This window comes from Petaurus breviceps, unplaced genomic scaffold, assembly GCF_028583685.1.
Source record: "Petaurus breviceps papuanus isolate PSGF00001 unplaced genomic scaffold, PetGlider_PUasm1.0 90743, whole genome shotgun sequence".
Taxonomy (NCBI): Eukaryota; Metazoa; Chordata; class Mammalia; order Diprotodontia; family Petauridae; genus Petaurus; species Petaurus breviceps.
In genome coordinates, this window is record NW_027187332.1 from 13,968,998 (window position 1) to 13,995,386 (window position 26,389).

Sequence of the window (26,389 nt, forward strand, 5' to 3'; positions counted from 1 at the left end):
GTTACAAAGACCTAAGCTTGGTTCTGTGCTACTTAAAATTTTTATCAGTAACCTTAATAAAAAACAGAGATGACATGCAATTAAATTTGTAAGTGACTGCAAATGATGCAGTAAGGATGTAAAAACATCTTGACAGACTTGAACAGAGGGTTCCCAAATTTTTTATGTTGGGACCCCTTTACCCTTTTAAAAAATTACTGAGGACCCCAAATAACATTTGTTTCACAGTAATTTATTACTGTGAAAATATTTTTGACCTTGCTGATACTCCCCACCCCCATGGCTATTGCCCCCCAGGTCTCAGAAACCCCAAGGAAATCCCCAGCCCACATTCTCAGAACTCCTAGTTTTGAGCAGAGATGTAAAACACGGTTCACTGAAGTTAAACAAATATAATGTTAATATGTGGTTTTCCAAGTCAAGACGTGGGTGGCCTTACTCTTTCTGATTTTGACATCACTGGGCTAGAGCAATGGGCTATAAATCTATGATGACATTCAAGAACAAATGTGAAAGCAAACTGCTGGTTTCAAAAAAGTCAGCTTCACAAGTTACAGGATGGGATTAGTATGGTTAGAAAGCAATTTGAGAAAGATTTGAAAATTTCTAGCAGACTGTAAGCTCACTGAGACAGTGGCATAATGTGGTGGTTAAAAAAGCTAATATGATCTTGGGCTGAACACTGAGAGAGGCTTAGCTAGCTTCTAGGATGATCTAGCACATTTGGAGTGCTATGTTCAATTCTGGGTACCACACTTTAGGAAGGGTGCTGAAGAGCTCAACCAAGATGGTGAAGAGAGGAGGGGACTGCTAAGATGTGGAAGAGTAACTGAACTCCCTGAGAGGGCAAGAACAAATGCTTGAAGGTTGCAATGAGGAAAATTTTGATTTGATATTGGGAGAAGCTTCCTAACAATTAGAACTGTCCAAAATTGGAATGGGATGCCTCCAAGGTCTTCAAGCAAAAACTGAATAATCAATCATTTGTCAGGCATGTTGTACTGTTAAAACAAACAATTCCTTTCAGATATGTTGCTGGAGTTTCCTGTAAAAATTTTTTTCTGTAAATTTTTTTTCTGTAAAATTTGTTTTCTGTAATTCTATACTGCTATGCCCATAATATAGCAACTTGAAAGGATTAATATTTTTTAAAATATGAAATACCCAAAATTAACAAAATAATGTTTCAAAAAACTTGGAAATTTTTTTATTAAATAACTGATAAAAAGTAGACCCTTAAGGATCTGTAGACATTTGGCATAAATAAATATTAAGAACATGTGGTTAATAGGTATAATAAAACACTTTCAAAAGAAGAAATGTAAACAATTGTGACTGTTAAAAAATGTTCAAAATCACTAGCACTCAGGAACTCAGAATAAAACACACTTGAGGCAAGACCACCTCATACTCATCAAGCTAGCACAAATGCCAATGGATAAGAAAACTTATTGTTGATAAGGTTTTTTAAGAAAGTTTGAACAAAGAACTGATTCAGTTATTCTGAAAACAACTGGAATTATTCAAGAAAGTTTGAACAAAGAACTGATTCAGTTATTCTGAAAACAACTGGAATTATTCAATTCAACAGAAATTTCCATGCCTACCACTTAATGTGTACCATTACACATTACCATTGTACTAACCACTATGTATACAAAAGACAGAAACAAAATTGTTCCTTCCCTCAAAAAGCTTACATTCTACTGGGGGAAAACAACAGATAATAGATGATAGATGGTGGATAGATAGATAGATAGATAGATAGATAGATAGATAGATAGATAGATAGATAGATAGATAGATAGATAGATAGATGGGTGGGTGGGTGGGTGGGTGGATGGATGGATGGATGGATGGATGGATGGATGGGCGGACAGACGGACGGACGAGAAATAGTTTCAGAGTAGGGGGAGCAATAACTACTGGGGAAATCAGGAAGAGCTTCTATGGTGAAGGAAATGGCACTTGAGCTAAGCTCTGAAGGAGTTAGGACTCAAAAGAAGTGGAACTAGGAAGGGAAGGCCTTCCAGATGGGAGATAGAATACCACATATGGCGAAGAGCAAGCAGGCAAATTTGGCCAGAATGTAGACTGTATGACACACAACCATGCTAACTGGACACCCTACAAATTTACATTATCAAAAACTGGGCCCTCACTACCATGAAGCAATCCTTTCATTGTCCCTATGGATTTTCTACCTTCCCAAAGAAGCGATTCCTAACCTTCTCTCCTCTCTTCAAGCTTCCCTCTCTGGCCTTTCATGACACAACTCTCCTGGATTTCCATCTTTCCATATGACTTTCTCAATTTCCTTTGCTGGTTCATCATCCGAATCACATACCTAACTGTGGATGTTCCCAATGGCTCTATCCCAGGACTCCTTTCTCTATATACTCATTTACTGACCTCATCAGCTCCCAGTGGCTTAATTATCATCTCTATGCAGATTGACTCTATATCGATATTATCTCTCCCCAGAGCTTTAGTCTCACATTACCAGCTGCTTACCGGACATTTCAAACAGGTTATATTCCAAAGAAGCCTGAAACTCAATATGTCCAAGACAGAATTTATTATCTTTCATCCAAATCTACCCTCTCCCAAACTTCCCTACTTCTGTTAAAGGCATGGCCATTTTTCCAGTCTCCCAGGTTTCCAACCTGAAGAATTATCCCAGACTCCTTAAATATCTTTATCCATTTTATTTAATGAATTGTTTATTGTAATCTTGACATTTCCATCTTCACAGCATCTCTTGCAACTAATCCCTTCTTTCTAAAAGCCAACTCAGTAGTTCAGACCCTCATTAGCTCTCCTTTAGCTACTACATTGGCCTCCTAAGTTGCTTTGGCTGCCTCAAGCTACTTTTGGCTACTCTCTACCCAGCAGCCCATGTGATTTACCTTAAGCACAGTCTTGACCCTGTCATTCATTATACTGCAGTGGCTTCGGATTGCCTCTAAGGTCAAGTATATCCTCTTCTGTTTTATCTTTTAAATCCTGAGCCTGTCTTTCCAGACTTCCCTCTCCACGTTCCACAGTCATGCCTGAATGCACTTCTTCCTCAGCTCCAAATAAGATAAGGGCTCCTTCCTTCAAGACAACTCAACCAAGGGGTGGCCAGGTAGCTCAGCGAGTAAGAGCACTGGCCTCAGAGTCAGGATGACCTGGGATCGAATCCAGGCTCAGACACTTAGCACCCACCCAGAAACACCTGGCTGTGTAACCTTGAGCAAGTTACTTAACCCCAATTGCTTAAAAAAAAAAAAACAACTCAACTACCTCTACATGAAGGTTTCCCTTAGAGCTAGTATTTGTTTAGCACCTCCTATGTGCTAGGTCCTGCGCTAAGTGTTTTCCAAATATTGCCTTGTTTGAGCCTCATAACAACCTTGGAAGGCAGGTACTATTATTATGCCCATTTTACAATTGAATAAACTGAGGTAAAGAGCAGTTAAGTGACTTGCCCAGGGTCGCATAGCTAATAGGTGTCTGAGATCAGATTAGAACTCAGGCCTTCTTGATTCCAGGCCTGGCATTCTATCCACTATGCCACCTAGATGATCCCTACAAGCTACTGGTATTCTTATCCCTTATCTGTGCCATACAGACATACTGATATATGTAGACATAAATATAAAGGTATATATGTGTGAAAATATACATATACACAAATATATATCCTGTCTTCCAATAGACTGTAACTTCTTTGTAAGGATTATTTCAGTTTTTGTATTTGAATCCCTATCACCTAGAACAGTGCCTGGAATATAGTAAGCGATTAGTTTTTGTTGACTGATTGGTAGACTAGAACATAATAAGAAAATTCACTCAACTGTGCATTCCCTTTTGATCCAAACATGTCACCACTAGGACTATATGAATGAATAAGTGAATGAACAAAAAGCAATTACTATGTGCTATAAACATCACAATAAGCAGTGGAAATACAAACAGAAAAAAAACTGAGACCTGCTCTCAAGTAGCTCATACTCTAACTGGGGAGAAAAAATGTAAAAAAAAGTTCAATTGCAGATGGATGGAAAGATGGAGACATCCTAAGGGTGCAGGAGAAGGGGCAGATGGCAAGGCCAATGGATCCTTAGGAGGTATGGGGGCGGCGGGGGTAGGGCTTGCAGGACACAGAGGCAAGGCCTAGTGAAAGCCTCCTTAATCTCACCAAAAGGAAGGGGGTTTGTTGGTGACTCCCGTCTTATCAAACCTCTGTGAGCAGTCAAGTAATCCAGATGGATTCCAGGCAGTTGTGACTGGAGGACTGAGCAAAAGATAAGAGCATGTGGATGACTGGGTGAAGAAGTATGTAGAACATCAGGCCTGGAGTCCAGAAGATCTGAGTTCAAATCTGGCTTCAGATCCTTTCTAGTGGTGTGACCCTGGACAAGTCACTTAACCTCTGTCTGCCTCAGTTTCTTCATCTGTGAAAGTGATAATAATAATACCTACCTCCCAGGGTTGTTGTGAGGATCAAATGAGATAATAACATCTGTAAAATACTTATTAACATAGTGCCTGATACATAGCCATTTTATAAATGCTAGTTATCATTATTCATTATTATTATTAATTACCCCTGAGAGTAGCAGGTCTCCCCCCCCTCTAAGGATAGGGTATGTAATAGTCCAGAGGTAAAGGAGGCAGACACTCTCAGTTTTCCAAGGGAGTCCATGAGAATAAGAACCATATGCACAAAAATACTATTTTGATTAAAAACTTAAAAATGAGATGCTAGTATAATACAAATAAGATGGCACTTTGAATTTTGCAAAATGCTTAACATATATTTCTTTTGAACCTCACAAAATAAGGTACCCATATTAGGAACTCCATTTACATGCAAGGAAACTGAGGCTCAGAGAATGCAAGTGACCCGTTCAGTTTTGTCATTCATAAAAGGGAAATAACAATTGTAAACAATCAGTAATAATAAGTGAAGGAAAAATGTATGCTACCATGTGACCTTGGGCAAGTCACTTAATCCTAATTGCCCTACCTTCCCCCCTCCAAAAACAAAAAAATTATGCACTAACTATGACTGCAGAGGACAAGTACGTAGAGAAATTCTACAAAGACCCTCAAAATTAAGTCAACATATACTTTGATACTTGGGAATTTCAGTGAAGAGATGGTATTAGAGCATATATGGTTCAGGGAGCAAGTAAGAAATAAGAGAGACTTTACAAAGGATTATGGTCTACCCAGAAACCTTACACTGTAACTTTCTAGGAGAAAAAATAACAGAGGTACTAGCTATAGCAAATACCAAATAGCATCATGAAAGTGACAATGACTATACAGCATTTTAACAGGCAGAAAGCAAAGTGTTACTAATGTGCAAGTCATTCACAAAGACTTGTTAGCAGAAAGACCAAAAAGAATATAAAACTTTATGGAATAAAAATGAAAAAAAAGATATGATATATAATTTAAACAACTCTAACCTAAACTATCTGACCAAATTATTAATTAGTATGAAAAAATATATACTCCGTGAGACTCACATACATTGATTTTTAAACTTTTTTTCTTTTTTCATTATTTGTTGAAAGGGATGGCTCAATGTGTAGAAAAAACGTAAAGTCTATACTAAGAAATAAATATGTAGGGGTGGCTAGGTGGCGCAGTGAATAGAGCACCGGCCCTGGAGTCAGGAGGACCTGAGTTCAAATATGGCCTCAGACACTTAACACTTACTAGCCCTGTGACCCCAATTGCCCTCCAAAAACAAAAAAAGCAAAAGAAAGAAAGTAATGTTTTGTAAAAACAAAAGATACCAATAAAAATTAAAACCACCCTCAAAAAAAGGTTCTTAAAAGTTTACTGATACCTTCCCCTCAATATTGATTTGTTCAAGTAAATTCAAAACAATGCTGATTCTAATGATTTCCTAAAGAAGTTTAGCTGATATAACTCTGATAAAAGATCAAAAGAACCTAGAAATCTGAAAAGCATGCAAACACCTGCTCTCCTTGCCAAGCAGAGAAATGTCTGCCAAGGGCAACAACAAGGTAGAAGAGAAATTCTTTAATGAAATCTAAAGGAAAAAGCTTGATCGCAAGAAAGAGATAAGGAAATACACCTCTAGTTCTTCCCTGGAGAGGTGGAAGACGATGAGTTTAGAATACTACATACACTCTCAAAGGTGGCTGCTCTGTCAGGCTTACTTAAGTCTTTTTTCCTTCTTTGTTACAATCGGCAGGAGGAGAGTAGGGGTATAATTGGGGAGGAATGCGATATAAAAATGAAAGTAAGAAAGGTAGCCAATATAACTTTAGGAAAAAAAGTTTGTGGATAAAGATGATAGAAGATTGTAAGTGGTACTGATGAGGGGGCAATAAGGTGTTACAGGGGCTCCAATCAAGGACCAGAGTCCCCTGCTGTGCAGTCTGGAAGGAATTCACACGAGCCAAGCAAACTTTGAAGTCAGGATTGCACAAGTTTATTGTTACGCTTTACAGCAGGTAAGAGTTCTTAGGGAACCTGTAAACTTAAAGAAGTCATAGGTATAGTTTTTAAGGAGTCACAGTAGAAAATCAGATGCCAGTTATGCTAACTAGGTGAGTAAGGGTGGATTTAGGGAGGAATTAAGAACTGGTCAGTGCTTAAAGGGACATGCACTTTTAATATCAACTGCCCAAGCATATTGCCCATAATTTACTGGGAAATAGCCTAAAGGGGGTGGGGGCTGCATGGAGGTGTGGTTTCAGGTTTGAAACGTCACTAAGTCAGCTAGTGGTCAGGGCTGACTGAGAAATGTCTAGTCTGCCAGCCATCAGTGTCATGTTTGACAAGATGAATATTGGGAACCAAGGATAGCGGAGACTCAGTATGTGTATGATTGGCTAAGGAGTTAACCTATAGATAGTGCATTGAAGGATTCATAGGTGCAGCTGACCATTATACTAGGGGGAGATAACATTTGCCTAAGCTAAAATGTTTATAGATGGTTTAGTGAAGGATTCATAGGTGTAGCTTGTTATTGTTCCAAGCAGAGAGAAACAATTCATGAGTTGTTGCTGGGCAGAGTGCTGGCAGGGGGAAGGGGCAGAGTTAATGCTCTGAGGCTGGGGGAGGGAGGGAAATGTGATTTTACAGACTGGTTTTACAAACTGATTTTACAAACTGATGTTACAAACTGATGTAACAGACTGATGATGTTACAAACATAGATCCCAAGCACCCCATCAGTACCACTTCACAAAACACCAAGGGAAATTAATGTTTTGAAGGCAAATTAGTGACCAACCAAAGCATCTGGAAGGATAATAAAGAGGAAGAAAAAAAAGAAACGATCATTATTATTACAACAAACTCTTGTCATCATTATTAAGCACAGTGGAGCCACCACTTTTGGCCTTCAACATTATAGTCCCGGAGGCGCTTCATGTAGAAGACAAAATGGGACAAAGGAGTATAAATGTTGGAAAAGCAGCTAAATGAAACTAAATGCAAGAGGTCCATGCTAGGGAGTGGAGCCAAAATGGTGGAGTAGAAGCAGAAAATGTTGTGAGCTCCAGTCACAACCACCTCCAATACCTGTAAAATGTGACTAAACAAATTTTAGAGCTACAGAACCCACAAAGTGACAAAGAAAAACAAATCTCCCGCTGAAGGCAGGCTGACAGGAAGGGTCTATTGCACTGAACTGGGAGCTGAGGGCAGTCCTGCCTGAGCCGTGCAAGCCCATACCTGGGGCGGCCCAGACCAGCCACACAGACCAGCCAGAGCAGACTTCAGGAGAGTAAATCAATGGCAACTGTGCTGGTTTCCAGACTTCTCAACCCATAAATGCCAAAGAAAAAGTAAAAGGTCAGTGGGGAACTCTGTTGGAACTGGGTGTCAGAAGAGCTCAGTCTGGCCCCTGCCCCTATGGTGAGGGGTGGCTGAAACATGGTGGCTGCAGTTGTTGCCATGTGACTGCTTCCAGAGTACTTGGACTGAAGATCATAGGCAGAACAAGGGACCATTCAGAAGGTAATTGCTTTTGCTTTGACCAGCTTGGATCTGGGTCACTGTCTTAGGCAGTGGTCCTAGGGTAAGAAATGCCAGTGTGCCAGAGCTTGTGGTGGCTGTCAAGTGGGTTCCCTCTTCAGACCTCTCACAACATTTGCAAAAACCCCAGAAATTTGAGACAAAGCTCTCCACTCTGGTTTCAGAGTTCTACCGTGGCAAAGAGCTCAAAAGTAAAGTAATTGGCTGGCAAGATGAGCAAGCAGAGGAAGTGCAATCAGACCATAGAATCCTTTTTTAGGGATAAAAAGGATCAAAACATGGTACCAGAAGAAGTCAACAAAGGCAAAACTCCTGCATCTAAAGCTTCCAAGAAAAATATGAACTGCTTACAGGCCATGGAGAAGCTCAAGAAGGATTCTGAAAATCAAGTAAGAGAAATGGAGGAAAAATTGGGAAGACAAATGAGAATGATGCAAGAAAATAATGAAAAGTGAGTCAACAGTCTGTTAAAGAAGACCCCCCTCCCAAAAAAATACTGGAGAAAATAACACTTTAAAAAATAGACTAATTCAAATGGTAAAAGAGGCCCAAAAAGCCAATGAGGAAAAGAATGCCTTAAAAAGCTGAATTGCTCAGATAGAAAAGGAATTTCAAAAACTTACTGAAGAGAATAATTCCTTCAAAATTAGATTGGAGCAAATGGAAGCTAATGATTTTATGAGAAATCAAGATACTATAAAACACATCCAAACAAATGAAAAAAATAGAAGGGACTGTGAAATATCACATTGAAAAAAGCACTGACCTGGAAAATAGATCCAGGACAGATAATTTTAAAATTATTGGACTACCTGAAAGCCATGATCAAAAAAAGAACCTAGAAATCATCCTTCAAGAAATTCTCTAGGAAAATTGCCCTGATATTCTAGAACCAGAGGGCAAAAGAGAAATTGAAAGAATTCACCAATTGGCTCTTGACAAAGTTCCCCAAAAGAAAACTCCTAGGAATATTATAGACAAATTCAAGAGTTCCCAGGTCAAAGAGAAAATATTACAAGTAGCCAGGAAGAAACAATTTGAGTATTATGGAAACACAATCAGGATAACACAAGATCTAGCAGTTTCTACACTGCATTAAGAGATCAAAGGGCTTGGAATACGATATTCTGGAGGTCAAAGAAGCTAGAATTAAAACCAAGAATCAACTGCCCAGCAAAATTGAGTATAATGTTTCAGGGGAAAATACGGTCATTCAATGAAATAGAGGATTTTCACACATTCTTGTTGATAAAACCAGAGCTAAACAGAAAGTTTGACTTTCGAATATAAGAAGCAAGAGAAGCATGAGAAGGTAAATAGGAAAAAGAATTCATTAAAGAACTTAATAAAGTTGAACTATTTACATTCTTACATGGAAAAACGATAATTGTAACTCATAACACTGTTCTCAGTATGAGGATAGTTGAAGGGAATATATGGGTGTATATATATATTATATATATGATATATTGTATATATGTATATATTACATATACAATATATGTAATATATTATATATATATTACATAAATATAAATATTTATGTAAGTGTGGGCATATGTATGTTCACGTATACATATACAGAGGGCACAGGATCAGTTGAATAGGAACGGATAATATCTAAAAAATAAAATTAAGAGGTGAGAGAGGAATTTATTAGGAGAAGAAGAAAGGGAGAGATAGATTAGGGTAAATTATCTCATATAAAAGAGGCAAGAGAAAACTGTTACAATGGAGGGGAAAAGCAGGAAGGTGAAAGGAAATGGGTCAACCATACTCTCATTGAATTTGGCTTAAGGAGGGAATAACATACACACTCAATTAGGTATCTTACCCTACAGAAAAGTAGGGGAGAAGGGGATAAGAGGGGAGATGAGAAATGGGAGGGCAGATTGGGGGAAAGGGTAGTTGGAAGCACACACTTTTGAAAAAGGACAGCGTCAAAGCAGAAAATAGAATAAGTGGAGGGGGGGATAGGATGGAGGCAAATATAGTTAGTCTTTACAATATATCTACTATGGAAACATTTTGCGTAACTACACATGTACAACCTATATTGAATTGCTTATCTTCCCAGTAGGGGTGGTTGACGAGGGAAGAAGGGAAAGAATCTGGAAATCAAAGTTTTAAAAACAAATGTTAAAAAAAATTGTTTTTTATATGCAACTGGGAAATAAGATAGACAGGCACTGGGGTATAGAAATTCATCTTGCCCTACTAGAAAGTTAGAGGGAGTGTCGGGGAGGATATAAGAGGGAGCAGGTTGGGGGAAGGGGTATTCAGTAGGCTCACTATTTTGGGGTGGGGGGCAGGAAAAGACAGGGAGAAATTTGTAACTCAAAATCTTGTGGAAATGAAAACTAAAAACAAACAAAAGAAGTCCATGCTAGTGGTGATGTAATTTTACAGTGAATGACTTTCAAGTTTTATGAAAAAGGGATTGATACCAAAAATGTTGAGGGTGGGGGAGAATTCAGATCTTCTTATTACTCAAAATTTCAACTGTGACGGGCAGCTAGGTGGCACAGTGAATAGAGCACCGGCCCTGAAGTTAGGAGGACCTGAGTTCAAATCTGGCCTCAGTCACTTAACACGAAACTAGCCTTGTGACCTGAGGCAAGTCACTTAACCCCAATTGCCCTAACTTCCCCCTCCAAAAAAGCAAAAAAAAGAAAAAAGAAAAAAAATTTCAACTATAAATATATAAAATAAATAAATAGCCTCCCCAACTCGGATGTCTAATGTCCTGTCCATATACAACTTTTATAAAAATATTCTACACATGCATCAATGACATCTTTGATGAAGGTATTAGAAAGGAAGAATATCTTTCTAATTGTTTAAAAAATACAGAAAAGACTTTGCTGTGCTTAACAAATTATTCACTATATAAGAAGCCATTTCATTCAAAGGAGTAAAATGTGGCCTTAAATAGACTTTCCTTACACAAAGTCTCTCCCTTGCCTGTCAGAAACATATACTATTCCTTTAAAGATGTAACAGTTAACTGTGTTCTGTGAACTTTTTGATTTATATCAAGCCACAGATATTAAGGAGACATGCTTATCAAAGGGGTTTGTCACAGTCATAAAGTATGTCCAATGCAGAATCCAAATAGAAGAGGGATTCCCTACAGAAGGTGAGTTCCTTTATATGGTTCCATTTGCAGATGACCTTATGCTGACTGTATTGAATCAGAGAACACTGCAAAATGTGCTAAATGAGATCCATCATTACTCACAAAGAGTTTGACTTGATTACAAGGAGGGGCAAAAACCAAGTAAATGAAGAAAGCCTACTGTACAGACTATGTTATATGCCTATGAGTAGACAACTCACAGTTGGGCAGCCACTACAAATCGACAATGAGCTGGACCCAGAAATGAACATGAAGAGAGCAGTCTGGATTGTGTTTAGGAAGGAACATGATTAGGAGTATGGTTAGGAGCCATGAAACTAAGGATCACCCAAAGGGCAGTGGAGGGATTATGGTGGGTATGAACAGGATGAAACACATTACAAAGGCGGAATTATGCAGGAGAAGCTATGTAAAGAATGTAATCATAGAAATACATGATTTGTTTTGAAAGAGGAAGGGATAATTGATAAATAGCTTAAATACTCCCTTAGTATCTATGTAACTTGAAGAGAACTCAAAGAAGGAAATATCCCTCCTAGCAAAAATTATGTCAGACAGGCATATACCCCCTAGTAAGTTGTATGACCCCCTTTGGCAGGGTTATGAAAGGTCATGGACAAGAGTTGAACAGGATGGGAGGGCACAAATGAATTGGAATCTGCACTGGGGAGGGGTTACCGACATTGAGGAGATCCACTGAGGTCCTGGAATAAGAAACTACAAATATTAAAACATTCAGAGAATTTTACATGAAAGAATACAGAACAATATATATATATATATATTTATACACAATGTCCATAATACTGTATAAAAAACAAGACTAATGGCCAATTCAGATTAATGTAATAACTTACTCTTGATTCTGGAGACCTGGTGATGGAATACTTCTCTCCACATGAAAGAGAGGATATGGAATATGGGTAAAGAATGCTTTTAGACTTGGTAGATGCCCACTTATTTATTTGTTTCCTTCTTTCTTTGCTAAGCTATTCCCTTTGTTACTGGGGAGGTTATATAAGGGAAGTGACAAATTTTAAAGGAGTTTTTTTGTTATGGAATAACACATTTTTAAAAGTGATGACAACTTGTTCACAAAATATATTTTGCAAGAGGGTTTGTTTGGGTGTTTGTTAGTGGTCAAAACAAAGTAGAACTAAAATTTTTAAATTAAAAAAATTGCTGAGGAATTCTTTTAAGTTAAGCTCCCAATTTTATTTATAATAGTATTCAATTGCTAAAAATGAGATTCACATCGAATTTTTTGAGAAATAAACTACTGGATAAACAAACACACATGCACACTCACCTCTCAAAGTTCAGTTCCTCAGAAAGGTACAACAAAAATTCAAGGTAAAATTATCATCTCTGGGAGAAGTTCATTAAAATAAACCAAGTCAAATGCCTTTAATAAGCTAGTAACAAAGTATTTTTGCAAAGTTATATTGTTTTATCAACTATTAAAGTCTTTCTACTTCCTGAACTTGTTCTCAGGCATGGGATCTTTTATAAACATTTCCAAGAATGTGTTTAGGGCTGAAATCAAGGTCACTTTTATTTAATGGGGACAGAGTATTTTATCTCCCAACTACTTTTTTTTTTTTTTGAGAGGGGGGAAGAGGGTTAAAGACCAAAAGAGTTGTAATAAATGTGCCATTTGGGGCTCAGATTGGGGAAGATGAGAAGGACAAAGAATCTAAAGATTCAACACTTTCAGAAAAGCTTCAGCCTTGCTTCTTAACTCCTCCACAACCTCCTTTACCAATCACCTCAGGCATCCCATGCCTCCACCTCCAGGATATCCCTTTCTTCCCCTTACTTCCACACTATTTCTGGAACCATAAACCCCAAATTAAATCAACTCTACCAAAGTTCCAGGACAGGATGCATCAATATTGTCCCCAATGGTCCCATCACCCAGTAGCTTTCTGAACCAAAGTGTCCCCCATCTCCCGACCCACCCAACACCCCACCCCAATGTGTATTGCCCCATCATCCCCACAGGAAAGTAAAAGTTCCTAGAGCTTAGGCAAGTCTTTGCTTTTGTATCCATGTCTCCAACATTTAATACAATGCTTGGCAAAAAGCAAGTGCTTAATAAATGTTCATTCATTCCTAAATAGGGTCATTCCAGGGAATGAGTAAAAGAGACAGGGTAGTACTCTGTGCCCTGTCACCAGCTACATTAAAACCTCACTAATCAGGCAAATTGGGAAGAAAGCCAGATTCAATGAGTGAAAAATCTCAATTATATAATCTTTCAAAGAAACTCATTTTCATTTCTTTCAAATGCATACAATAACTTGACCTAGGCTAAAAAAACAATTTTCCAGCAGAACTGCTTTGAGGAATCATTAGCAAACTTCATTAGCCTAAAAAAGTACAAAATGAAGCATTATAGAACTCAACTTAAAATTCTTCGTTTCTTCTAAAATGCTGAAAAAAAGAAAAGAAAACTTTGTTCATTCTCTATTCTCTAAGTAAGTAAATGTTACCCTAGAAAGTATTATGCTTACTAAACTCATTGTCTGTTCTACCATTTGTATATTGTTTTGTATAATTAGCAATCTATTTCCTCACCTATGAAACAAAGATGAAAAATAATCATTAGGTACTGCCTCAATTAAGAGATTATGTGTAATAGATATCAATATTATTTTATTACTGTTCTATATCAAGATATAAATATATTCAACTCAAATCAAATTATAATCACACATTTTCATCTTTTGTTAATATGTCTCTTAGTTTGCCTCCCCCACTCTGGATATACCGGGCTTTCCTCTCTCTTCTATCCATCCTTTTCTAGGGGTCTAATAGAGTAAATACTCTAAGATAAATCATAAATGCTTGCTAACTAATTACCATGCAACTACTCTATGCTAGAACTTTATGCCTTCAGTTAGCAACTGTTATCATGGGCCTCCATAACACTATTTGCAAACACTGAGAATGTTCAAAAATATTTTAGTTTCTTCTTATTTTTAAATAATCAGAGAATATGACCACTATGGGCTATATAAGGTTAAAAGTTTCATGGTTCTGGAAAAAACTACAGCAGAAATATAGTTGCCCTTTACCACCTAGTCCCATATCTTTAAAATCAGAGAAAACCCTCTTACATCATGAATTGGTGTCTATATTCTGTACAGAACCACTTCTAGCATGTTGTTGACTTCAATAGTGAAGTAGCTTTTGTTTCAGAAAGACAAAAGGTGGAATTACATGAACTTTTAAAGCCAAATTCAAGAATCTTTTTTTTTAATTATGGAAGACTAATAACATCTTAAATTCATGTTTGCAAAATAAGAGACCAATATCCCTAGAGTTCAGAGGAGAAGGAGGAGGAGGAGGAGAGTGGAAGGTAGAAAATATAGTACATGACCATGAATTCATTTCTTGAGAAAATGCTAGAGTATATGATTAAGACAACGGCTGTTAACATCTAGAAAGGGATTCAGTGATTATGAAAAAGGCAAGATAGTTTCATCAAGAATAGGTCAAGTCAGATTAATCTCATTCCTTATTTTGAGAGAGTTAATCAGGACAGTGCTATTTTTTCTAGCTATTTTATGTTATTTTATCTTTAAGAAAAACTATTTTGTTTAAGAAGTCTGTCTAGATTTCAGAAAAGTATTTGTTACTATTTAAAAACCATGTTTTGTTCAATTTTACATAATGATCCAATCTTCTTTTTCTGTTTGCTGACCATTGAAAATTTCATATTGAGGTTTAAGCTCATGATTAAACAAAAAGTTTAAAAGAAAACTTTTGACAAAGTCTCATGTGCTACCCTTATAAAAGATATGAAGCAATTCAATGGTCAAATTCAGAATAGTAATTAATGGTTTGATGTCAACTTAAAGGATGTCTTCACTAACATGCTCAAGGAATTTCTCCAGGGACCATGCTGTTTTAACATTTAGATCAATGACTTTGATGAAGCATAGATGGCATGGTCTCACATATAAAGATGAAACAAAACCAGAGAGGGAAAGCTAACTAACATGATGGATGACAGATTCAGATTCCAAAAGATTGTGACAGGTTACAACAATGGGATAAATCTAATAAGAGAAACAAAAACCTACAATTGAGTTTTTTTAAAAAATCACTTGTACAAGTATAATAATGAGTGGGTACTGGCTAGACAACGGTTTACATGGAAAATCTGGATGGAGTTTAGGTTGAACTACAAATTCAATATCAGTCAAAAGTATGACCCAGCAGACAAAAAGGCTATACAAATTTAGGCTACAAGGAAAGGTATTGTGTCCAGAACTAGAAGTATAATAATTCTGCTTTCATGTACTCAAATGAAATCATATGTGGAGAAGGACATAGTCAAGCTAGAGAGATTCAGGAGGGTAAAGGATGGCTTGATGGCCTGGAAATCAGTCTATTTTGAAGATACAAAAATGGAGTTAAGGATGTTTAACAAGGAAAAGAAAAGATTCAGGGGGAAATAATATCTGTCTTCCAATTACCAAATAGAAAACAGACATCCCTCCACAGGAAAAACTAGATAGATGTTTTAATGAGGAATATTTAGCATTGATGCAAAAAAGATTATAGTTATCCAAAAGTGAAATGGGTTGTGTTGGGAAGGATTTGGTACCTTTTCACTGAAAGTCTTCAAGTAAAAGCTTGAAGACCTCTCAGTTATGCCATATAGGGCATATTCTTCTTCAGGTATGAGTTAGATTAGATGGTCTATAAAAACACGTTTTCATTTCTGGGTATCAAATTCTAAGGATGTTGACAAGCTTTTAAAGCATCCAAAGAAGAGTAGCCAAACGAGTGAAGAGACTTTTACCTACACGGCCATATTACCATATAAGGATCAAATGAAAGAAGTGGAGATGTTTAGTTTGGTGAAGAGAAGATCTTGGGGGTATAGGACACTAGCCTTCAAATATCTGAAGAACCGGCATTTGGACAAGGATAGTTAGATTTGTTCTGCTTGGTACCAGAAGACAGGACTTCGAATCAGTGAGTAAAAGTTACGGAGGCTGTTATAACTTCAATGTAAAGAAAAATCTGTTAACATAATCAGAACTGTCCAGAAGTGGATTGTAAAGCCTGAAGAGGTAATAGATTTGTTTTCACTTGGGCCTTCAAGCAAAAGCTGAAAGACCATCTGTCAAGATGTTATAAGGAAATTCATGTAAATGTATGGGTTAAACTCAGCAGCTAGGCGGTACTGAGGATAGAATGTTGGGCCTGGAGCCACTTAGATTCATCTTACTGAGTTTAAATCTGCCCTCCAACACTTAGTACTGTGTGATCCTGGGCAAGTCACTTAATCCTTTTTGTCACAGTTTCTTCATCTGTAAAGTGATCTGGAGAAGGAAATGACAAACCATTCCAGCATCTTTGCCCAGAAAACCCCCGATGGGGACACAAAGAATCAAACATGTCTGAAAAATGACTGAACAACAGTGAGTTTCAACTCACATTATGTCAAGTTCTTAATTTGTTCCAACCATTGTTTCCCTTTCAAATTTATTGCACTTCTTCATATAGTTTTCCAGAGTATCGTCCCTGAAACCAGGGATATTATCTATATCATCGTAAATTTTTTTTAAGTTGAAAGAACTCACTCTTGAGACATCAAAAGGACCTGCTGGTTTAAACTATTTTCAAGCTAGAAGGGACTTTAGGTTATACAGTCCAATTCCTTCATTTTACAGATAAGAAAACTGAGATACAGAGATGTGAATTGCCCAAAATCACCAAAATTAATTAACTACTTAATAAGGTCTAAGCAAGAATGTGAACCTTGTTCTTCTCATTCCAAATCTAGTATTCCCTATTCGAAAGTCAGCCAATAGAGAAATGTCAAAATGTACTCTGACTGGATTGGTTCTGGGTCCTGGATCAATGAATCCAACAATGAGTAAGCAGTTAAAGATCACCTACTATATGCCAGATACTATATTGCAATATTATACAACTCAAAGGAAATTCTTTAATCTTGTTAGTAACATCAACTAGGGTAGAGTGTCTTGTTCATCCTTCATTTTTGAAGAGGACCAGTGACATTGTGGGGTGATGTCTTGACTTTTCAGTGAATTGTATTTAAGTGGGCCAGAGATGCCCAAAGTCACCAGCCTCATTCTCTCTTCAAGTCATTTAACCAGTCATTTAAGTCTGGTGACAAGACAAAAGTCAAGACGAATAGCATTGCATGGATTAGAAATCATATTGCCTTTGTTTTTTGTGGAGAGGGAAGGAGGGAAGAAACAATACATTTTAGATGAAAATATACAAATTCAGTTGTCCAAATGTCGAAACAAAACATCCAGATGTAAGATTAAAAGTTTATGAGGGCAGAGAAATATCAGAGACATAATGGATCACCAGATAACCTTCATATTGTCATATCTTTTTTTATTTTTGTAAAAAGTATACAACTGTATAAAAGTGACTCAAATAAATTGCCCACTAACTTCAGTGTTGAGCAGTTTTAAGAAATTTTGTTCATCTCTAGAAAAAAGAAAATTCACCAAAGGGTACAAACAAATGAAAACAAAGATGATTAAGAGTTTGAAAGTAGGCCTATAAACTCAAGCTGAAAAATTATTACTAGTATCATTCAGGTTAGAAAAGTTAAAGTATTTAGCCAACACCCTTTGAGTATATGGAAGGATATTTAAATTAAAATGTGACTTTCTACTGCTAATGGGAATGTGACAAGGGGCAAAAGTATCAGTGAAAGGGATGTACATTAGGTTTTAGAAAGAAAAATCTCTCCTAGGCCTGCAACACTGAAATATGATTTCAAAGGTGGCTTGCAAATTACTTTCTGCAGACTTCAAAATAGGTCCCTGAGTACTCTTCTAATGTACATCTAAACATGATTTAGTTTCTGTTATTTATTCAATAACAGCCACTTATATCAGCTACCTAAAAGGCAGGCAGGTTCCAAGTTTCAACTATGATGTGGTAGATGTCCTGGCTGGGTTGTGAATACTTATTGGGAGGGGAAAAAATTACAGTTGAGGGGGAAAGATTGCAACAAGGAGAAGAAAAGGGGAACTACAATTAGAAGAAAACCATTTCTTCCTGAAGTTTCTTTTGACCTACTAGTGGGATCTGGAATACATACACACACATGAATTCATAGCATGCTCAAAGGGTGGACTGCCTTTCAAGACAGATCTCTGGGTTTGCATCCTTCCAACATGAGGAGGCCCCCTAACACCTGAAGACGATGGCCATGGCTCTATATAGGGAGGCTGTAAACTGGTGTCACACCAAATATCTAGAGAGGGGCCACACTGACTCCTTGTCTTGACAGGTGAATCAATATGATCAGCTGTCTGCTCAGCACAACTTGGAGAGCATTTCCCAAGAGAAGGAAGTATTCTCTAAGTGAAATCTACCTCCCCTGTTTATACTTCTTACCAATCTGGTTGTTTTGAAAACCCGTTCAAATAGCATTTTCTGAACATCAACCAATAGGTGGGGTGATTTTTTTCTGCACACAAGATCTCTACGAATTTATTCACTGACCTTAATGATTAGCTACATAGGTAGTTAGAGATCTGCCTCTTAAGTTACAAATACACCAGCACAAGCACCCTAGGCAAATCAGGATGGAAGACTTCCCTCCCCTCACAAAGGTGCCTGGCATTTTAAGTAGCACCTGAAGAACTATGTAAATAACTGCATGGGCCAAACAGAAAACAATACAATGCAGTAGTATTTCTCTCCAAAAAGCAGCAAACACTCATGATTCAGCATAATACCATGACCAAAAAAAAAAAGGAAGTACAGAGAATAGTGATCTGTCTGATGAGGAAAAGTAACAGAAGGTGACTAATGTCATTGAGGCCCACCCAGCCTTGGCTCTTTCACTAGGGTCACAGGAGTTAGACAGAAGGAATCGTAGCACAGACATGTCAAATAGCATGTCTCAAGGGAACTAGATGAAAATATAACTGGGAAATATTTTTAAAAATAAATACAAGTACAATAAAAATACAGTAAAACATAGCATTTTAAAACTGAGTGGTCCCTGTGTCTATTTCAGTTTGACAACAGTGTTTTCGGAGTATCTTCTAGTCCAACATCTTCTTTTACATGTGAGGACACCAAGGCTTAGAACGGTTAAGGTAGTAACAGAGCTGGATTTAGGATCCAGGTCCTGTGATGATGATAGATTCCCTAACCACCTGGCAAAGGCCACATACCCTTCATGTCACAGGTTTCTCCACCTGGAACAGGGAAATAGGGGTTAGGAAGCAAGGGGAAGTCTTGAGTTAAATGATCACTATGTCCTTCCATATTTTCAAATCCTTTGACTTCAATACAGTGTGGTAGCCACCTGTTTCACACACATTTCATGATAGCCACTTGTGTGTACTCATGAAAAGTGTAAAGGTCCCATAAAAATCCATTTACACCATGTTTTTATGACATCTACTGCCCATAGAGAACTGACTGCTCAGATATTTTAAAAAAAGCAAAAAGAAAGCATTAACTATTCCCATACTGCCCCTTAACTAGTGACAAAAATGAACAATCAAAAAGTGTCACAAAAAGAAAAAAACTTCATTTAGGGCCAGATGTACCTTCTTTGTCTTTTAGTCTGAATTCTTATCAGGCAATCACAGGCAAAAACTACTAAGGCTACATTGTACTCTTAGAACGTTTCCATTCATAAAACTGCAATTTACCACACCCTGATACCATCTCAGAAGCCACTTTTTGTACAGAAGGAAGACAGCTGTCCTGCCAGGAGAAAATTAAAGAGGAGATACAGCACAATCAGGGAGACTGATTTGATCTAGAGTACTTTAAAAAAGTAACCTCAGATAAGTTCACACCTGCTTCTTTTAGATTTGAGTGAAGGACAATTCAGGCAGCTAGGTGGCTCAGCCCAGGGTCTGGGATCTGGGATCAGAGTTCAAATATGTCCTCAAGCCACTTACTAGCTGTGTGATCCCTGGCATGTCACTTAAGCTTGCTTGCCTCGGTTTTCCCAATTGTAAAATGAGCCCGAGAAGGTCATGGCAAACCACTTCAATATCTTTGCCAAGAAAATCTCAAATGAGGTTATGAAGAGTCTGGTACACTGGAAACAACATGGAAGGGCAATTTAAACAACTGAAAAACCCAACTGGACTACCACAGGGGAGCCAGGGCCAAGAACGATTGGTGGATACTCAGTTGCAGCTCTTTCTTAAGAGAAGATAGCTCTCAGTTTCAATAGTGAACCTTTTTACTTTCGACTCGGCATCCTTCCCACCACTCTTATTCCACACTCACTCAAATTTAACATAAAGGGAGAAGGGAGTGAAACTCAAGGAATTGTGAAATTGAATCCTGTAAACTAAAAGGAAACAAACAAATTAATAAAAAAAAAAAAGAATGAAAAAAAAAAGAGGCAGAGAAAAGGGTGAAAAGCTGGCAAAGGAGACTGGAGACTGGTAATGGCCAGTGGCAAATGCTTCAGACAGTTCAAGGAAGAGGAAGACTTTTAAAAAGTCTTGAATTTGACAGTTGATTCAAAAGTCATCAATAACCAAAGGAACAATTTCAGAAGAGTAGGAGAGAAAGAAGTCAGATTGAAAGGAGTTGCGGGGGGGAATGCAAAGTAAGAGAGTGGGGGCCTTTGTTACAGATCCCAACATTCTGTACTGCACAACCTCAAAAGTGAAAATCACTAAGCAGATTTTTGGAGATGAGATCACATTCTATTTTGGTTTTAAAATTAGAAAACAAAATTCCTTCTCTGTATTATAATCCCCACTAAATGAACCCTGAAAATCACTCCCAGAGTGCTGAAGGCTATCATTGCATTCAGACATTTTCTGTATTGGTAATTTTATTTTTATGTTCTACTTTGTAAAATGCTGCCTTCTGCCACATATATTGGGATTTTCACATTAGTGCTCATGTGAGCAAATGTTCAGTATATGTGTACTTAGAGAATTCTTCCTATGAAAAGCTAGAAGCATTTGGCTGTTTTGCCTTGAATTAGGAGAATATTGAAAACACTTACGTGTTTTTAAACAGAAAAAAAAAGGGAGAAGGGGGTGAAGGGGAGAGGCACTGTCCAGAAGAGTGACTGTCCAGAGCGTTCATTTCATTGTACTATAGACAGGCACTTACTCTATCTCCTCTCCCTTCACCTCGACACCCTCCTTTAAGGGGGGAAAAACAAATAAACAAAAACCCTCTGGAACAAATATGCTTAGTCAAGAAAAACAAATTCCCACTCCATGTCCAAAACTGTACATCACCCTCAGCATTTGGAATTTATCACCTCTGTTACAGCATAGTGCATTATCAGCCAGGAGGTTATATTAAGTACACAGCAACCTCTCTCTCGGGTCCTCGGTCTCAATAATACACACGCGCGCGCATACACATGCGAGTCACCCACCCACAGACCCAGGTCCCGGGATAGCGGTCTTCCTCTGTACCCCACTCTGCGGTCGGCACCCTAAGCAATAGCACTTCCTGAAGCCCAGGCTGGCAGACAAGACCATTATTAGACCCGACCAGTAAGCGTTGCTGCTGCTGGCTGACCCCTCAGAGGCAGGCGCAGCAGGCACCAGTGGGCAGCAAACAGGGAAGTAGTAGGAGGTGGGCTGTTCCACCCCACGACTAGGAAGCCGCCGCGCGGTTGAATCAATGAATGGCGGAAACTGCTCCCCAACCCGCCCACCCATCACCTCAAAAAATGCACCTCCGGGGCAGCATGCAAACGCCACCCCGGGGAAAAGACTGGCCCGCTTGAGGAGGCGGGCAGTCCTGGAGTGGCATCAGCAGGGGCACCTTGCTAATGGTTTTATAAAACAAAGCTAAGAGGGGGCGGTGGGACGCTGAGCCCCGGTGCAACTCACTCACTCACCAAAAGAATATACGGGAGCAAAGATTAGCGTTTTGCAAAGGGTTGGGTTTGACGTCCTGGTACACGGGCTGCATCTTGGCCAGCCCCGAGTCCCTGCGCTCCCAGCTCGAGGACACTAGCCGCCGCCCTCCCCCCCCCGAGGCCGTTGCTGCCGGTGACCCGGGCGACTGCGGATGCTAGCACGACCAAGCGGGTGCTCAGCACCTCCGTCTGCTGCCGGCTAAAAGCACCAAAGCGAACCGGTTCGGCTTCCGGAAATCGAAACCCGCCGACCCGCCTTCTTCCCCGCCTCCCTCTCCGATGCCCCGCCTGGCTTCTCCAGAGTTAGCACCTCTTTGTGCTCGCTGCTAGAGCGGAGCTCCAGGCAGAGCCACCGACGTGTGCCACTTTCCTGGGGAGAGAGTGCTGAAGCTGGTGCGACCGACGGGGGAGGAGTAGGGAGAGGGTGGGCACCAAGGAGTAGGGGAGGGAGAGCCCCGACCCGGAAGGTGCGCCTCTGCCTCTCCGGGGGTGGGCGTAGTGGAGCAGGGTTAAGCACTGTTCAGAGTCCAGGCGTGAACTTGCCAACGCCCAGCTCGGCTATTTGATCACCTCTGGGAAAGCTGCTGGCCAGGGGACTGAGAGGACTGGCAGCAGCGGGCTTGTTCCCCAAGCGGAAAGCAGATAGCTGTCACGTGGCCATTTATAACTGTCCGGCCCTTGGACAACATCGAGCTAAAGCAGGTTTTGACTATCTTGTCCGATACTGGGAATGAAACGACTCATCACACCTCAAGGAGAGAAACTCTGGGAGATGGAGAATTTGCCAAATTGCAAAAGCAGAACTTGGCATTTGGAAGCCTTTGTCAAGGTTTGAGTACCCAGCCTGATTGGGTTTTGCTGGAGGCTTTGGTCTTTCTTTTTATAGATAGCATTTGAAAGTGCATTATCTCTTTGCAGCACTAATACCAACAAAGCATATTTTCTCGTATAAAAAGTACGTGGCACTTAAAAAAGCATGCTACCATGTGTCTTCTACTTTCGCAATAGCAAATTATTTTGGACATTACTTACCTCGGACTAACGTTCAGGAATCTGGGCTCCACTAACCACCTATGTCACCTTGCCAGACACTTAACCATTCTGATTCTCTATCGTCATCTCTATATGCAAAAGAGCTGCTTTCATTTCAAATCAGCGATTTTTTTTTAAGATTTTTAATTTTAAATTTTTTAAAATTTTCCCCATTTAAATGCCAAGAAAATTTTTAGCATTCATTTTTACAAGATTTTGAGTTCCAAATTTTTCTCCTCCTCTCCGCTCCTCCTCTTTCCTCTTCTGAAAGTGGTAGGCAGTTTGATGTAGTTTATACATGTGCTATCATGTAAAAAGATTTTCCGTATTATTCACAGTAGTGAAAGAAACAGATCAGAAGGGGGAAAAAACACGAGAAAGAAAGAATAAAGTGAAAAAATGTGCTTCAATCTGCATTGAATCTATCAGTTCTTTATGAGGATATGGATAGCATTTTCCTTCCTGAGGTCTTTGTACTTGTCCTGGATCATTGTGCTCCTGGAAAAGCTGAGTCGTTTGTAGTTGATCATCACACCATGTTGCTAATCAGCGAATTTTTTTTTTAAAGCAATAACTTTCTACTAGAAAGATAAAGCATTATCTTTTGAACACTAAGTTCGAGATAATTTGAGGAAAGTCCCTCTCACCTCCAGAACTGAGCATCCTTTAGTACTTTGACCTCACCTTGAACCTTAAAGAAATAAGATCCCCAAATGGAAGCCAAAATTAATGTGTAATATTTTCAGAAGTTGAGTTCTGGGTTTAACAAGTTATCTTAGTACATTGAATATGCAGGTGGCCAATATTAAGATGTAAATAGCCCTCAAAAAATACTTAGGATCATAGAATTGAGAGCTAAAAAGGGAGGGAACTTGAGAGAACATTGAGTACAACCTTTTGCAGACTAGAAAACTAAGGTTTAAGACAGGTTGTAACTTGACCAAACTTAGACTAAAGCAGCCAATAAGCCCTGCTCCTCTGACTTGAAATGCAGTGCCCTTTTATCAGGCTTTACTCCCTCTCCTTTTGAATGAATGTCTTCCCACCCCTCCGATGTTCCCGAGATCTTTTGCACAAGTTTTATCTGTTACAGGGAGACAGAATGTATAGTGGAATGAGTGTTGCCTTTGGAGTCACAAGAACTGAATTCAAATGTCCATGCCTGGAATGTACTCCCTCCCCCACTCTGTCTCCTGACTCCCCTGGCTTCAAGTCCCCACTAAAAATCCCACCTCTATCAAAAGCCTTTCGTGATCCCCCTTAATTCTAGTTCCTTCTCTCTGTTGGCTATTTCCAGTTTATTCTGTATATTTATCCCCAGCACTTACTTAGCATGGAGCCTGGCACCTATTAGGTGTTTTTTATTGGGGGTATAGGGTATGTTCATGGAAGATTGGTGCCTTTAGAGTGAGGGCTGCTTTCCACCTTTGGTGCAAAGACTTTCCCTGATGGAATGGGCAGATGAGAACAATTTGTTCCAAAAGTCATGAAGACTTCTGAAGCAGGTGCTGTGGGGTGCTTAGAGCTTGACTAGATAGCAAAGATGTCAAGGTCTTCCTCCCCTGCATATCGAGCCATCACTAGTCATCTTGACTGTCCCACCACTGTTATGTGATGACTCTGGAACAGAGTGGGGTCGACAACTTCCTGCAACTCTGCCTCAATTAAATACAATTACGCACAAATCAAAAGGTGGTTATTGACTAAACCGTCTATATTATCTGTATGAACTGGGGCAAATCAGTTTACCTTTTCTGGCCTTAGTTTCCTCATTTGTAAAATTAGGGAGTTGGACTAGATAATTTGTGAGGTCATTTCTGACTCTAGCTCTATGACCTCTACTGGTCAGTCAGTGGATTGAATTGGGGGCCTGGAGTCAGGAAGGCATGAGTTCAAATTCAGCCTCAGACACTTACTAGTCATGAGACCCTCAGCAAGTTACCAAACTTGCTTGCTTCTGTTTCCCCAGCTGTAAAATGGAGAGACTAGTAGCACCTACTTCTCAGGATTGTTGTGGCAATCAAAATGAGATAATGGTAAAGAGCCTGGCACATAGTGACCCCAATTAGAAGCCTTCTGCCATAATCCAGGTAAGGGGTAGCTTGAAGGTGATTTGTAGATAGAGAGATGTGCAGCTTTCTAACAGCACAGTGATTAATTGAATAAGTAACACTTTACACCTCTATGAATTTATCATACACTACTTTATGTTATTGCATTATATTCATTTATGCATTTGACATGTCACCTACTAGACTCTTCAGGGTCAGCATCCATGGCTTATTTATTAATTTTTGTATCCAAATCTTGTAATAAGATATAGCTTTATAGCTGACAGGCACCTCAGAAATCATCTAATCTAGTACCTTCATTTTATAGAGAAAAGAAACAGAGCCCAAAGTCACATAGTAGTAGTAAGTAAAAAGGATATTTCTAACATCTAATATAGTGCCTGGCACATAGTAAGTGCCTAATAAATGCTTGTTGAATAATAGGATTTAACAAGAAGTCAATTTTCCTTTCTCATTCACCAGAAGTGTTAACTATGCACCATGGGGCCCACAACATTTCCTAGAGCTTCCCCAACTAGACTAAAATATAATTGAGAAATTTTTAACAAAATAAATAAATACAATAAAATGCTAATAATGTGTTTTTTTTAAGTTAATATGCAATAAGACTTAGTGGCCCCCTTTCTACCAGAATTCCACACCAAAGCCTTATACCATAGTGTTCGGTGAACTCAAATGCAGAGCTCAGTTGAGTCTCCTGGTTAATCTCCATCTTGCTTTTACATCCCATTTTGGGAAGTTCTATGACCTGTAGGCTATCTAGAAGATGCATGTTCTACCTGCAATGAGGAAGAACCAAATGACTTCAGTTGGTATTTTCACAGATGTTCCTGCTGTTCTAAGCCTCCCACTTTTGATGATGGGTAAATTACTTCACTTATGAAAGCTTCATTTTCTTCATCTGAAAATCAAAGCATTAAATCTGATGACCTTTAGAGGTTATTACAAATCTAATTGCCTGTGAGAGCCAATAAGGGCATAGTGGAAACATCACTAGATTTTCAATAATTAGGTCATAGGCTCATAGATTTTAGAACTGGAAGGGGATTTTAGAACTGGAAGGGACCTCAAAAATTATCTAGCTGTCGGTGAGTGGTTCTTAACGCTTTAGTGTCATGGACTCCTTCAGCAGTCTGGTGAAGATTATACACCCCTTCTCAGAATAATTTTTAATGCATAAAATAAAATACAAAATGATTACAAAGGAAACCAATTATATTGAAATACAATAAAACAAATTTA

At 38.8% G+C, this 26,389-nt stretch overlaps 1 protein-coding gene across 3 annotated transcripts in view; it reads right to left on the bottom strand.

The window, feature by feature from the left end:
* The window catches only part of ABCC4 (ATP binding cassette subfamily C member 4 (PEL blood group)), a 286,479-nt gene extending 263,338 nt beyond the window's left edge, over nt 1-23,141 (bottom strand). Inside the window, exon 1 of one of the 3 annotated variants that reach the window (XR_011164289.1) lies at nt 22,023-22,338. Coding sequence is in view for 1 of the 3 variants with exons in the window: in XM_069067340.1 (XP_068923441.1) it covers nt 22,023-22,096 (74 nt within the window). In the remaining 2 variants the exon portion in view is untranslated. The other 2 variants (XM_069067341.1, XM_069067340.1) reach the window with 2 other exon arrangements.
* Between the last annotated feature and the right edge of the window lie 3,248 nt (nt 23,142-26,389).